The sequence below is a fragment of the Lathyrus oleraceus genome, chromosome 3 (assembly GCF_024323335.1).
Source record: "Lathyrus oleraceus cultivar Zhongwan6 chromosome 3, CAAS_Psat_ZW6_1.0, whole genome shotgun sequence".
Taxonomy (NCBI): domain Eukaryota; kingdom Viridiplantae; phylum Streptophyta; class Magnoliopsida; order Fabales; family Fabaceae; genus Lathyrus; species Lathyrus oleraceus.
Window position 1 is genome coordinate 412,546,019 of NC_066581.1, and position 14,958 is coordinate 412,560,976.

The 14,958-nt window shown below is 35.0% G+C and overlaps 2 protein-coding genes across 2 annotated transcripts; both read left to right on the top strand.

Moving 5' to 3' along the window:
• The first annotated feature begins 6,399 nt into the window (after nucleotides 1-6,399).
• Nucleotides 6,400-9,905, top strand: LOC127131488 (uncharacterized). Its single transcript, XM_051060407.1, has 3 exons — nucleotides 6,400-8,696; nucleotides 8,775-9,086; nucleotides 9,173-9,905. Exons 1-3 carry the CDS (start codon nucleotides 6,400-6,402, stop codon nucleotides 9,903-9,905), a joined length of 3,342 nt encoding a protein of 1,113 aa, XP_050916364.1.
• A 597-nt stretch (nucleotides 9,906-10,502) lies between these two features.
• Nucleotides 10,503-13,988, top strand: LOC127131489 (uncharacterized). Its single transcript, XM_051060408.1, has 5 exons — nucleotides 10,503-11,191; nucleotides 11,341-11,467; nucleotides 11,570-11,848; nucleotides 11,955-12,056; nucleotides 13,623-13,988. Exons 1-5 carry the CDS (start codon nucleotides 10,503-10,505, stop codon nucleotides 13,986-13,988), a joined length of 1,563 nt encoding a protein of 520 aa, XP_050916365.1.
• Nucleotides 13,989-14,958: the final 970 nt, after the last annotated feature.

Consider the following 14,958-nt stretch of genomic DNA (forward strand, 5'->3'; position numbering starts at 1 on the left):
TTACTAAAGTATGGGGCGTGTCATCCATTCCCAACGTTGTGTTATGCCACATAACGATAGTATTTAATGCGCTTATTCCCAAGGATGGTGACGTCCCATCAAAGGTTTCCACTTTTCTGACCCCATGGCCGAACAAGGACATTTATCATAAACCCTCGCGCCACAGAGCAAAAATAAGGGTTTGGGGGTAACTATTTTGAACTGCTCGTAAGGCCCAAAAGCATGAAGCCCGGTACCGATATAGTGTAAAACGGCAATGTGCAGAATAGGTGGATTTCATTTTCTCTACCACACATGCGAGCTAAGTCGTAAAGTTTATCCTCACTATCCATGTTAATCTAACAGTTGATTGTGTTTCATGTCATCACACATGCGTTAAGTTATTAACTAAGTCTTCTATTTAAAGAGAGGATGACGTCATTTCTCAGGTACTGAATCTTTCCTCCATTCAAAATTCACTTCTTACTCCCTTAGTGACTTGAGAATCTCCACCGCATGGAGCCTTGAATCACAGCAACATACTACAAATTTAACCTCTTCGATTATCACTTAGTTCTAGAGTAGAACAAACTACTAGAATAAGAAATGTATTAACAAAATATATTTATTGATTGAATGGATGGAAAAATCAATCATTTTAAAAAAATACGTTCATAGTCTTAGAAACACAATATTTTTATGCATGAGCTTTTGGAATCTCTATAAAAGATCCAATACCTCTGGTCCTAAGAAGTCAAAAGTGTCAAATGAAATGGTATAAAAACATGTTAATTATTTGAACACGATTTCTCATGTTTGACCATTTTACTTGAAACTTGAGGGTTGTGTATCCTATAGTAAAACATGAAATCCTCATACTCATAAGTGGGGAAATCCAAGTCAAGTCTACACATGCATGTGTTCCCTCTGACCCACTCATACACCCGAATATTTGTTGGTCTAAGTATCTATCTTTTGCCTTGGGGATCGGTCAAAAATTGCATGCGCTTCATTCTTCATTGATACTCTCGCGCGTCGAAATATATAAATTAAGAAATCTCTAACAAAGTCATGTCGATATTTGAATCCTAGAAGCTTCCCACATTGAAATGTATGTTTCTCAAATGTATCCAAGCATGTCTTATGGTAAAGATGACAAACTTCGCCAACAAAAAATAAGGGAATCATAAGATGATATCTAAAGATTATACGATACTCTACCATTGGCATATGCTGACTAAATTCATCAGTAGAAATAACTAGGAGAAAATCATGAGCATGTGTTGCTTTCAAACAATCAAAAATTATTTCTAGTCGTGTTGTCATACCAAACTTTACTTTCATATTTTAAACATTTTTACTAAAAATGATACTCGTCAAAATGTTGGGTTTTAGAGAGATTGTGTTTGATAATAAAACTGCTAAGATCAAAATCCAAGATCGTGCTATTAAGAGCAACCAAAACTTTGTCAAAATAAAAGTTCATGTCACATATCTCATTATCTTTCAATATATAATCTTATAACATCCATGATTAAGTCTTAGAACCCACAAAAGTGTATGAGACAACCTCTACTATTGAGCACAAATTCAAATCTCCTATCTCTAATAAATAACGAAGACACCCCCATTGAAGATCCAAAAATAAAAACCTACACCAACTAAAATATCTTCAACCCCCTTCTTAATTAATTATGAAATCAAATAACTTCTTATTAGGTCGAATTATTCATAATTGATTAATTAAATAGTTAATATAACATATATGTTTTGTAACACAGCTCAAGTGACTAATGCTTTCTCGCCCTTGAATCAATATCTTGTTTAAAATTTATGATGTTGCTAATTTTAGCTATATTTTTCATCAAATAAATATAATTTTTTTATTTCTTAGAGATTTTTAGATACTGTTTTTGTGTTGACGGTTTTACTCCTTTTTAATATTCATAAAATTTAGGAAATTTTGCTTGATACGTCAAACAATTGGCAATCATCCTGCTATAACAATTATTCTTGTAATAAGAATATATTAAGCAATTAAAAAAATTATTTAGTCACCTTCTATGACGCTTAAAAAAACTTCGATGAATATTAGGTATAAATCAGAAGTAATCTATTTTCGGTATAACAGAAAAAAATAAAACAATTTCTTCAAAGAAGAACAAAATTAATAATCTCTTTAGTTTGTGTAAATAATCTTAATCATATAAAAAATTAGTAGTATATTAAAAGTTCAATCAGCTTCTAAATGTTTCAAACGTTTCACCATAATATTTTCTTAAGATTGTCAATATTAGATATGCAACTAAGTTGATTTTCCTATGTTTTGAAAAGTATTGTGTATATAATTCTTTTTAATATTTAAGTAATAGGAATCGTGTCATACATATGTGTGAATAGAATCCTAGTATTTTGTGAGAAAAAAGCTTTTGTTCACACTGGACAATAATTTGATTCACACTTGAAAATTGTTTTCCTTTAAAGGTTGATTTGAATCAACCAACTCACACAAATATGATTTAAATCCTTTTCAAAATATTGAATTAAATTTTTCTCAAAAAATCGATTTGAATTCATCCTTCATCAAAGAAATGTGAACAAATTTGAAACTTGATTTGAATCACAATTTTCAACCAACTTTTCAATATTTCAGTCTAACTTGAAAACAACTGAGTTAAAATATTTCCAAATGTTCTAGCAGGAGCATCAGACATTCCAAAACCAAATGAGTTTGGAAAACCAATAAAAACCAAAGATGAGACTCAAAGTTGAGAAAAACAAAAGAATTCAACTAATCTGAAGGTGAAAACTTCATAGTAAAAAATAATGCCAATTTTTAGGAGTATGAATTCAAGGTAAGACCCAAAAATGACCTGTTGAAACTTTCTGTTGGCTTGTTACAGCTAAGTACTCCCCACATAAACTTCAACCTTCCACTAAAAAAAATTACAAAGAGAAGAAAACATGTGAGTGTTGGAGTTTACAAAAGAATTCCACGGGCAAGTCGCAAATAGATTAGAGATAAAGTCTAACACTACTAGAATAAGTCATTTTAGCCTCCTAGTTTAGAGTCGGCCACCGACACGGACACTATTAGTGTCGGCTAAGCCTACACTAACGGACTCTATCTACGTACATCACTTAAGACAAGTTATTTTTTTTAATAGTGTCGGCAAAACCGACACTACTTGTTATGTTACCTTTGAAGAATGTTTGATTAATTTATTTAGGGTCGGTGTGACCGACTCTATCTAGTAGCATTATTTTTTAATTAGTATTTATTTACTTAGAGTCTGCGTAGCCGACGCTATTATTATAACATATAATTTTTCCATTTATTTATCTATAATATGTATATATATTTAAGGTTTAAGTATTTTATTTATTAAGTAGAGTCCGCTTGGCGGACGCTAAGGAATTTTCTAAAAATTGCGCGACAGCTTATTTCTCTCTTTCCTTTTCCCTCGTCATTTTTCACTCTCCCTCCATTTCATTTCACAACACGAAAACCCTAATTCCCAATTTCGTGAATCCGTTTTTTCCCAATTTCGTGAACCGATTCGTGAATCCCTAATCCGTGAATCCATTGAAGAATCCCTAATTCAAAATCCCTCATTAAAGGGTTTCTGAATCATCAAAGGTAATGCATATTCGGTGAATCCCTAATCCGTGAATCCTTTTCGATGTTTATACATTTGTGTGCGTGGTTGTTTGCCCAGGCTGTCTATTCGGTGATATCTTGCTGTAGGAGGGAATCCTCTCCTCTTATATGCGATTTGTGTGCGTGGTTGTTTGCTGTTAATGTTTGTTCGTTGATATGGTTTGTGTAACTTTGATAGCTTGATTATTTTAGCTCGCCAACTCTTTTCTTAACTGTTGATAGCAATCTGTCTCCTTCCACTGTGGTTTGCTTAATTTTCCTGTCTTATGTAGTAAATTGGTTTTATTTTCTTTTTCTATCTAGTGAAGAATCAAATTAGATTTTTTTTTCATTTAATCAAGAGCTTTATATGATTTTGAAAGTTATTATCATGGTCTGTAAATGATCGCTGAAACTCAAATTTGAGCAGGGAAGCTGAATGTTTGATAGTGTTTTATGAAGTTCTAGGTTCTGAGTGTTTTATCTCTGTCCAACATAACCAGAATTGCATTAATTTCTGTATAGTGCTCTAATGTAAAGTTGATTTGATGATGTTTACAATGATTTCTAATGCCTTGCTATTGTAAATCTAATATGATATTGGTTGATGTTTGCTCTATCATGTGTTTATGAAAGGTTTGAAAATAGCTTGTAAAATTCAATTATTCTACTGCCAGATAAAGCTAATGTGATTGTTTTTCCCTAAGAAAAGAATGTCTTTTAATTTTATTCTCAATTGATTTTGTATGTTAGTTCACAAGATTGGAAGGCAAGACTAAAGATTCCACCAGCTGATACACGCTATAGGACAGAGGTATGATTACAAACAATTTAAAGCTGTTATCATATATATTCCAAGTGATTGTTTATTTAAATTATGTATTATGCTTTGGTTTTGGTCATATATTTTGTTTAAGAATTGCGATCTTTGAGTTTGTCAGGAACAGTACGCATCCCTTGTTGGAGTTGATTCTCTGCATTGGTTTTAGCTTTCATTTTGTTGAGTCATGTCATTTTTAGTGCCCTATGGCCTGTGCTCAGTGCCTTTTAGACATTTTATTTGATATGCCATTTTTCAGTCATTAGATCATTACGGCTTAGAATTTAGAGTATAAACATGCTTGATGAGAGTATAAACATGCCATTTTTCAGTCATTAGATCATTACGGCTTAGAATTTAGAGTATAAACATGCTTAGAATTTAGGGGAATATTCGTTTAAGGAGACTTATTGTACAATTATGGATGGTTTGCTAAGAGGTATCAGGGTTGAAAAAGAACTAGCGTATGCTTGGAACAAATTTGTTTCATTAAGAATGTTTGTGCTTGTGTGGAGAATTTGGCAAAACAAAATCTCGACTACAATTAACTTATAAAAAAGAGGCATCTTAGTTGAATATCAAAATTCATGTCTGTTTGCCTGTGGTAGTGAAGAGAATGTCTCACACATTTTCTTCCAAAGTCCGCACGCGTTTTTGGTATGGAGTGAGGTCCAAACATGGCTGAAGGAAGGTTGTCTATGTGTCTCATTTTTCTAGGATACATATGGAATATTAGGAGAAGATGAAATGAGAAGGTGTTCAGAACATCAGACTGCAGGGTAGTTAATATTATGGAAGAAATTCAATTGAACTCTTGGAAATGGCTATCGGCTAAAGTGAAAGGTTTCTCATATTCTTTTTGGCAATAAATGTCATTTCCGAAAGAATGTTTGGGATGGATCATGTAAAGGGTGGGAAGTCTCTGTGTTTTTGAGTGATACAGTGAATTTGTCAAGAGCAGCAGGTGTTAGAGGCGGCTTTCAGTTGTTACTGATGTTGTTGGCTTCTGTAGACGTAGTCATGCTGCAGCTAAATCAGTTTAAAAGCCTGTTGCTGTATTCTTTCAAGCATTTAGTTTAGGGGTAGCAGTGTTTTATTTTCTGTTCTAGTGGAATCAAGTGGGAGAGTGGGAGAGGAGCTGTAGTGTTGTTGCTGGATGGACTTGCTGGTTGTTTTTCTACCTGTGCTTTTTGCTTTTGGAATCCTTTTGTATTTGTGGCATTCCTTATGCCTCTGTTTTCAATACAAAAGGTTGAGTTTTGGCTTTCAGGGAAAAAAACCTTCCACTAGCAAAAGCATATTGCAACTCAGATACAGGCAGCCAATAATATTATAACACAAACTTCATGGAAGAGCAAGTTTATCAAAGATCTCTCGTGATATAGTGTAACAGTATGGATTGTTGATTTCAGTTAGTAAAAAAAGACTTGCGAATTGTTTATACTCCATTGTCAATCTGCCAGGAAACAATCTGATACGATTGTTGATTTTCGTTCTACATATGTGACACTTGCGAATTTTTGATCCACACTCTCTGCAAGTCTGCATTTGAATCACTTGTTAATGATCATTGAATGTATATGAAGCATATGGTTCGGTTTACATTAAAAAATAAACTAAGAATTAAGGCTTACATTGTTTTAGTTAGATTTCAGGAAGTGAGTACAATAGCTTATTGGATTTGTTAAAATATACAGCAGCTTATTGGATTTGTTTTAGTCTGAAATAATAATGTACAATAGTATTAAAATTTGGTATGTTCGTCATGTTTAATTTTTGAACCACTGAAAATAAAATAAAAATCCCTTGGAATGCATGTATTCTATTCTCTCCTAATACCCATTAGGAAGTTATCTGATTTTCTCCTAATACCCATTAGGAACTTATCAGCCATTCATTTTTGTCTAATATATGTTTTAATTTTCAGTGGTTGACGAGTTAATTGTTTGCCTTATAGAAAATGGATCGTACTTGGATGTACGATAGAGTATATTCCAATAGACACGGATTGAAAGAAGAGTATGTTCGCGGGGTTAAAGACTTCGTAAAGAGGGCTTTGAAACAACCTATTTGTAAATCTGAGGGAGGGATAAGGTGTCCGTGTATAAATTGCAAGTGTCTCAAGATAAGAACACCAACTAATGTTAGACTTCACTTGTATCGAGATGGATTTCAACGAGACTATTGGATTTGGACTCAACATGGAGAAGTAGAGCTCAATGTTAATACAAGGAATGATTCAAATAGTAGTGAGCATGTGCATCATGATGACCAAATTGAGGCAATGAATCAGATGGTGTATGATGCTTTTAGGCCTTATGGAGTATTCTCTCACGTGAATGATAACATAGAAGTTGAGGAATATACGGAGGATGAGTTTCCCAACGAAGATGCCAAACGATTTTATGACAAGTTGATATCTTTCAACAAGCCCATTTATGAGGGAGCTACCCAATCAATATTATCAATATCTACTCAACTTCTTGAAATTAGGTCTAATTGGCATGTACCACAAAAAGGTTTAGATTTTGTTGCACAAATGCTTAAAAGTGTATGTCCAGTTCAAAAAGGCTTGCCCGATAACTATTACCAAGCAACACAGTTGGTATCTAAGTTAGGGCTAAAGGTTGAGAAGATTGATTGTTGTAAGAATGGTTGTATGTTATATTACAAGAATGATAGCAATCTATCAGAGTGCAAATTTTGTAATGCTCCTAGGTTCATTCCTCGCAAGACTGGCATGGGAAAGTACAAAGATATCCCAGTGAAGAGAATGTTCTACTTCCCAATCATTCCCAGATTACAAAGATTGTATGCATCAACTGAGTCGGCAAGTGAAATGAGATGGCATCACATGAACAAAAATAGTTCCAACATCCTTCGCCACCCGTCAGATGGAAAAGCATGGAAACATTTTGATAGTGTATATCCTGACTTTTCTAGGGAACCCAGAAATGTAAGGTTGGGTCTGTGTTCAGATGGTTTTACTCCTTACATTCAAGCGTCTGCTTCTCCATACTCATGTTGGCCAATAATAGTTACTCCGTATAATCTCCCCCCTGAAATGTGCATGACCAAACCATACTTGTTTTTGGCATGCCTCATACCCGGACCTAAAAACCCTAAATTAAAGATAGATGTCTACTTGCAACCATTGATTGATGATCTACATCGATTGTGGTCCAATGGAATATTGACCTATGATATATCTACAAAACAAAACTGCATCATGAAAGCCTGCTTGATGTGGACAATTAATGATTTTCCAGCCTATGGTATGTTATCTGGATGGGGAACACAAGGTAAATTGGCATGCCCTCATTGTATGGAACACACTGATGCTTTCACCTTGAAAAGTGGCCATAAGAATTCCTGGTTTGACTGTCATCGTCGTTTCTTGCCATCTAATCACTCCTTCAGAAGGAGTAAAAGAAGTTTCCTAAAAAATAGGGTTGTGACCAATGAGCCACCTCCCATTTCCACAGGGAAAGATATATGGGCGGTAATAAGTAATTTTCCAAAAGTTACTGAAATTGGATGGGAGGCGAAATGGAAAGAATTCGAAGGGTATGGAGTGGATCACAATTGGAAAAAGCGAAGTATTTTTTGGGATCTCCCATATTGGAAGGATAATTTGTTAAGGCATAACCTCGATGTGATGCACATAGAAAAAAACGTCTTCGATAATATATTTAATACTGTCATGAATGTTAAGGATAAAACAAAGGATAATGAAAAGGCAAGAGAAGACTTGGCTAAATTATGCTTTCGCGGGGACTTGGAGCTCCAACCCTTAGAAAACGGAAAGAATGGTAAACCAAAGGCTAGTTACACTCTAACCAAATCTGAAGCCAAGTTGGTTTGTAAATGGCTTAAGGAATTGAGAATGCCAGATGGCTATGCTTCAAACCTCAGTAGGTGTGCGAATGTAGAAAAGGGTACGGTGCATGGGATGAAGAGCCATGATTGTCATGTTTTCATGGAATGTTTACTCCCAATTGCATTCCATTCATTGCCAGATTTGGTTTGGAAACCATTAACTGAGCTAAGTCGATTCTTTAAAGATCTTTGTTGCAATACATTGAGGATGGACGACTTAATTAAGTTGGATGAGAATATTCCAATTATCATATGCAAGTTGGAAAGGATTTTTCCACCAGGTTTCTTTGACTCAATGGAGCATCTTCCAATCCATCTTGCCAAAGAAGCAATTCTAGGTGGTCCAGTACAGTACCGATGGATGTATCCATTCGAAAGGTAATTGTTGTGGTTGATTTTATTAAGTTATTGCATGTTTATCATAAATTAATAAACGTGGAATGATTGAATGTGCAGATTTATGGGAGTCTCAAAGAGGGCAGTGACAAATAAGGCTAGAGTTGAAGGTTCCATATGCAGTGATTATATACATCGCGAGACAAATTACTTTTGCTCTCATTATTTCAACTCTTTCCGTTTGTTGCCAACCATAAATCTTAGTAACAAACCTCATTTAGACAATGATGACATTCTACCTACAATGTCCATTCTACAAAGTGGCGGTCGACCAAGTGGGAAGTCACGAAAATATTTTCTATCTGATAAGGAATGGAAGTCTTCACATGTGCATGTCTTGATAAATTGTGATGAGGTTAAACCATATCTTGAGTAAGTGTGCATCATAATATATTCAATCAAATTATTGATGCATATCATAATAGATATTTACTTATGAATCGTGTGATTTATTTCAGCATATTCTTAGAGAACCACTCTCTAGATATAGAAGATTCATCTGGGCGCATACATATAGAGTTTCCCATATGGCTGAAGAAATATGTAAATGAGGAGACAAATGGAGTTACTAACCAAGATATAATTGCCTTGTCTCGCAGTCCTGCATCAATGGCCATATCATGGAACATGTATTTTATCAATGGGTACAAGTTTCATACTGAAGAATGGAGCAAAGGTAGAAAAACTAGCAATTGTGGTGTGCACGTGAAAGGTCTTGCAGAAGGAGGAAATACTGACTTTTATGGAATAATCAAACATATCTTTGAGCTAGATTACTTTGGTCTGAAGCATAAGATTCCAGTTTTTTATTGTGAATGGTTTGATCCAACAAGGAATACGGGCACAAAGGTTCACCCACAATATAAAACTGTGGATATTAAGATGGATAAACGTTATCGTCCTTATGATCCTTTCATCCTTGCGCAAAATGCAAGACAAGTGTATTATGTCCCATATCCAGAAATGTGTAGAGATATGCGTGGATGGTGTGCGGCAATCACCACAAAACCAAGGGGTCGCGTAGAGATTGACAACATGGAGGATGAAGTACCTTATCAATCTGATGGGATGTTACCGGCGCTACCCAATGTAGAAATTGAAGCAATATCTTGTTTGCGTGACATGTCACAATTAGATGTGTTTGAAGAGATTTTTGATTGCTCTACTAGTGAAGCAGATAGAGGGCATTGATGAAGATAAATTAAGTCGCTGTGCATTTATCTTTTCCCTGTAGAGAACTTTTTCTTTGTTTACCCATCCTTTGTTAGCAGCATTCCTTTGTATTTGATTACAGGGTTTCTATAATGGAATATTTGAACACTGTAGATTTCCTTGATTAATGGATTTTCTGATGACTTCTGAGTACTTTCTATTTTGTCCTTTTTCGGTTGCATTTCTGTTTCCCACTTTGCAACCTTTTCCTTCAATCAGATGCAGGTAGGATATCGTACTAAACTTTTCATTTTGATATATCATTGTAACTTGATGCTGCCAAGTATAGACTGTTAAATTACATTTGCGAGGAATTATTTTATATTATCATATCCACTGTTGTGTAAATGTATCTTATGCATTCTTTCCACTGTTGTTTTCAGAAGTGATGCTTTCACAATTGATGAAATAATTTGCAGTGACTTTACTATGCATTTGTTGAACTAAAATTAATTTAATATTATACTCGCCACATCTTTTCTTTTACTTTTAATTTTATCAGAAACTGCATTTGATAATGTTATGATACTGTTAAGAGTGTGACACTAACTAATCCTTTTATTTTTATGACAACAGATGACTAAAAGAGGTGGAAAAGCTAAGGTATTAGCACCAGGAAAACTTCAAGAAGAACGAAATCGCATAATTAACAAGAAGCATATCGTTAGGAAACCTGCTCAAACAACATTGTCTATGCAGGATGCATCATCGGCACCAACACCAGCTCAGGCAGCACCGTCCGTGCAGGTTGCATCGTCGATGCCGACATCAGCTTCGAAAAAATCATCTGTGCAGGCTGCATCGTCGATGCCAACACCAGCTCAGGAAGCATCGTCCGTGCAGGTTGCATCATCAATGCCAACATCAGCTTCTAAAAAATCGTGTGTGCAGGCTGCATCGTTGATGCCAACACCAGCTCAGGCAGCATCTTCCGTGCAGGCTGCATCGTCGATGCCAACACAAGCTCAGGCAGCATCGTCTGTGCAGGCTGCATCGTCGATGCCAACACCAGCTCCAACTGTAGTACCTGTTCATGCCACTACCTCTGAGAAATTCAGTTTTATGCCTACTCCAACTTTAAGCCATCAAACAATGGCTGGCCCTCAAAGTATAAACCTTCAAACAATGGCTAGCCCTTCAAATTTGGCAGAGGAGGAAGATGTGGATGCTGATGAGGATGAGGCGGTGGGTCAAGAAACTATTACCCCTCTTGTGCCAACAATAGATGAGAATGGGAAAGTTATTATAAAACCATCTGGTACTGGGTAAGTCATATATATTCTCATAATTTAATAATTTAGTAGTTTTATTATTGTATTTTGTCTATAATATATATAACCTGTTAAGAAAGTTGAGAATATTACTATCCATATGATTCTTAATAATTTAGTAGTTTTATTATTGTATTTTGTAGGCTAGTTCCTGCCAAAGAAGTTGCTGGTGCCATTAATTATGCGATACGCAAACAATTTTATAAACCTATACATCATTGGTCTGCACTCGATCCTGATACGAAAGCTGATTGGTTTAAGTTGTTTGGAGTAAGTATTTATTGACTTTTGTCACTTAAGTTGATCAAATTATATTTAAAAAAGTAACTAATTGGTTATTAATATTAATTATGTGATTTTAATTATTTTTAGGAGAAGGTTTCGTGGGATCCTTTCGATCATGCATTTGTCTATAGTGCATTTGAAAAAAAAGGAAGAAAACGATTAAACGACATGTTGGGGAAGGCGAGGAGAAAAGGGACTCGACCTTCATGGATTGGTGGTGATGCTTGGGTTGAACTTCAAACTTATTGGAAAAAGACCGAGTTTTTGGCTGTGTCTTCTCAAAACAAGACCAATCGAGCTTCCGCAAGAGGCGGAGCAGTCCACACCACAGGCCGTAAGGCTCATATTGATGTTGCACTTCAACTTGTAAGTAATAAAATCCTAACAAATTATTATTATTATGAAGATTCTTTATATCTTGACAGTTTTACTCGTATTCTGTATTGATTATTGGATTATTTGATTTTTGTAGTCACGTGAACTTCAAAGGGATCTGCGTCCCGATGAGTTATTTTTAAAAACACACAAGAGGAAAAATGGTGAATGGGTTGACAGTCGTGCTGCATCTACTTATGTAAGTTCTCGTAACTATCAGTTTGAAATTCCTGCAATCAGTTTGCTGTGTTGTTTGATATTTGTTTTAGTTGCAGTCCTAACACTAACAAATATTTGCTGTAAGTTAGAACACCTTTTAATATATCCAACTATTTATCTGAATGAAAATGAATAGTACATCATACGATTCCATATACACATTATGTTACTTCAAGGCCTTCACCTACTGCAGATATATATTTGGTAGTTATATTTTACGTTCAAAATTCAAGAAACTAATGGGTAGCTATAGTTAGTTCGGTTGATGTTTAGAACAGTTAGAATTTGTTAAGTGAAGAAGTTAGTCTTGTTTTAATCAGTTAGTCAATGGGATACTACTATATGTTGTTGCATTAGCTCATGTTTTGAATTAATTGTTATGTGATTTGGAAGTGTTTCAGACTGGTGCTGCAGTGAATTCGTTTAATGTGTTTATAAGTGGGAGCTGTCCACATCTTACTAGTCATTTTATAAGGTTGTGTTAGGCCCAGCCCAAATTTTAAGAAGTTTAGAGGTAAGTGGTCTATCTTTAGGCCTAATGCATGATAGCACATTATGATTTTGACTGATCCATATAGTCAACTTTACCTAGTAGCAAAAATCTTGGTTGTTTACACTTTTTCAATGACCATCTGGCTTGCATCTTCAGGTGTAAATTTTTGCAATCCTGAATTTGCGAACATCTTTTTCAATAATTTTCCACAACATAATCATAAAGGTCCTTTTGTGATTTAAAGAGAGGTTTGGGAAGAGGTTAATAAATCTTTATACGCAAATCTCACCTTAGTATTGTTGAGTAGTAGCATACTGATATTGATATATGAAAGAAACTCATATCTATGGTTCAGAAAATAAAAGAATAAACACAGAATTTATTACTGTACCCTCTGAAAAATGATTCTCAAAACAGAGGAATTTGTTTTACAATATACAGACACACAATACTCACAGTTTTTGCATAAATAAGAATAAAGGATTCCTATCCAAGAAATTCAAGAGTCTTGGTCTATCCAAATCAGTATTCAGTCCCAATTAATTGTCTTCTGATTTTTCCTTCAGTTTTCACTCGGTAACTGTCTAATCGCATAACTGCTGCCTAATTCATAAAATAACCGCAGCATGTAATATATTACTATAGTTTGGCTACCATGGTTTGAATTGTTGGAAATAAATGAAAGTAGTTTGGCTTGTTTGGTTATTGACATCAAAAAACTATTAGGAAGTTAGTATGTTAGTTTATGACTATGAAGTGTAAATTGGTTACGAATTGAATGTTAAATGGAACCTGTTAAATTTTGATTATTGAACTGTTATAGAAATGGTGAAATACTTGGATAGAAGCTAATATGAAATGGTGAAATACTTGGATAGAAGCTAATATGAAATACTTGGATAGAAGCTAATATGAACTGTTATAAAAATCAACCTTTTAACAACATTTAACAAATTCTAACAATTCTTAACAGAGCATTAACTTCTAACCAGCATATCATCTCTAAATTCTTAACAGAGCACTAACTTAGCATTATAATGTTTTGTTATGCAGAAGACTTTTAAAGAGAAGTTTGATGCAGAACTTCAGCCAACTGAAGAAGGGAATGGAGAGGTTGTTCAGGTGTTAGATGGAGAGCGTGTAAATCAGCTATGGACAGAGGCTGCTGGGGGCCGTAACCGTGGTCGGGTTTATGGCGCTGCAGATTTAGCTATTAATCTAAAACGTGGATCAAAAAGTTTTACCCAACAATCTCAAACTCCTCAACACTCTATGTTTGGGATGTCATTAGAAGCTGAAAGAGCAGCTAGAATTAGAGCTGAACAAATTGCCGAGGCTGCAACGACCCAATTACAAGAGGCTAACGAAGCAATGCGAGCTGCTACCGAGGCTGCAAAAGCTGCTACCGAGACTGCATAAAGGATGGAGAGGGAGATGAATGCTTGGAAGGAATTTATGATGAAGAAATTTGACACTTCAACTTTTGTATCACATTCTCATCATTATGATGACGATTTGGATGATCAATCATTAGATGAAGATTGATCTTGTACTTTTAGTAGAATGAATTAATCTCGGATGTGATTACTTTTTGTGTATGTTTTTTGGAAGTTAATGTGGGTAGAACTTTTGTAGTTACTTTCACGAATGTTTAAAATTGTTTCCAAATGTTTTACCATAAATATGATATTGTGGATTGAAAAAATTTGTTCGAGTGAGGTTGTCATGTTGCAACCCGTTATTGTCCTTTTTTGTTGAATTTAGAGTCGGTGTATGCAAGGCTAAATATTAGTATAGACTTTTCTATGTTGACTTTAGTGTCGGTGACACGGACGCTATCTGTTGACTTTTTTGTTGACTTTAGTGTCGGTGACACGGACGCTAAACATAATATTGACTTTTCATGATTTTGAAACAACATAGTGTCGGTTCCGTTAGTGTCCGATTTAGCCTCCGTCTCCCCGAGGCTACGTAGCGTCGGTGTATCTTTGGCCGACGTTACACAGTAGCTTCGCAACTTTTATTCAAGGCCCGACACCGACGCTAGACCGACGCTAACCACATATTAGTGTCTGTTTTTTCACAGTTAGCGTCTGTAAATGGCCGACGCTAAAAACAGTTTTTCTAGTAGTGTAACTAGAGTTTATAAAGAGTGACGTCCCTCATCTTATAAGCATGTTTTCTATGAATGAATTAGAATCAAGTCCGACATAGATTAAATTAGGTAAAAGTATCCGATCATTTAAGGATCACTTTCCCTTAATCAAAGTTCAATCCACAAAATCTAGTAGTTGCCCGATAGAAGTAAATGAAATGAGAGAAACAATAGTGTCACTACTACTTACCTGGAACATAATAAACTGTAATGAAAGAAACAATCGTGTAACTA

Excerpts from the sequence above, each read along its gene's own strand:
- LOC127131488 (XM_051060407.1), top strand. The coding sequence starts at position 6,400 with ATGGATCGTACTTGGATGTACGATAGAGTATATTCCAATAGACACGGA. Across the intron at positions 8,697-8,774 it reads TGGATGTATCCATTCGAAAG|ATTTATGGGAGTCTCAAAGA; the intron begins GTAATTGTTGTG and ends TTGAATGTGCAG. Across the intron at positions 9,087-9,172 it reads GAGGTTAAACCATATCTTGA|CATATTCTTAGAGAACCACT; the intron begins GTAAGTGTGCAT and ends GATTTATTTCAG.
- LOC127131489 (XM_051060408.1), top strand. The coding sequence starts at position 10,503 with ATGACTAAAAGAGGTGGAAAAGCTAAGGTATTAGCACCAGGAAAACTT. Across the intron at positions 11,192-11,340 it reads ATAAAACCATCTGGTACTGG|GCTAGTTCCTGCCAAAGAAG; the intron begins GTAAGTCATATA and ends TGTATTTTGTAG. Across the intron at positions 11,849-11,954 it reads TTGATGTTGCACTTCAACTT|TCACGTGAACTTCAAAGGGA; the intron begins GTAAGTAATAAA and ends TGATTTTTGTAG.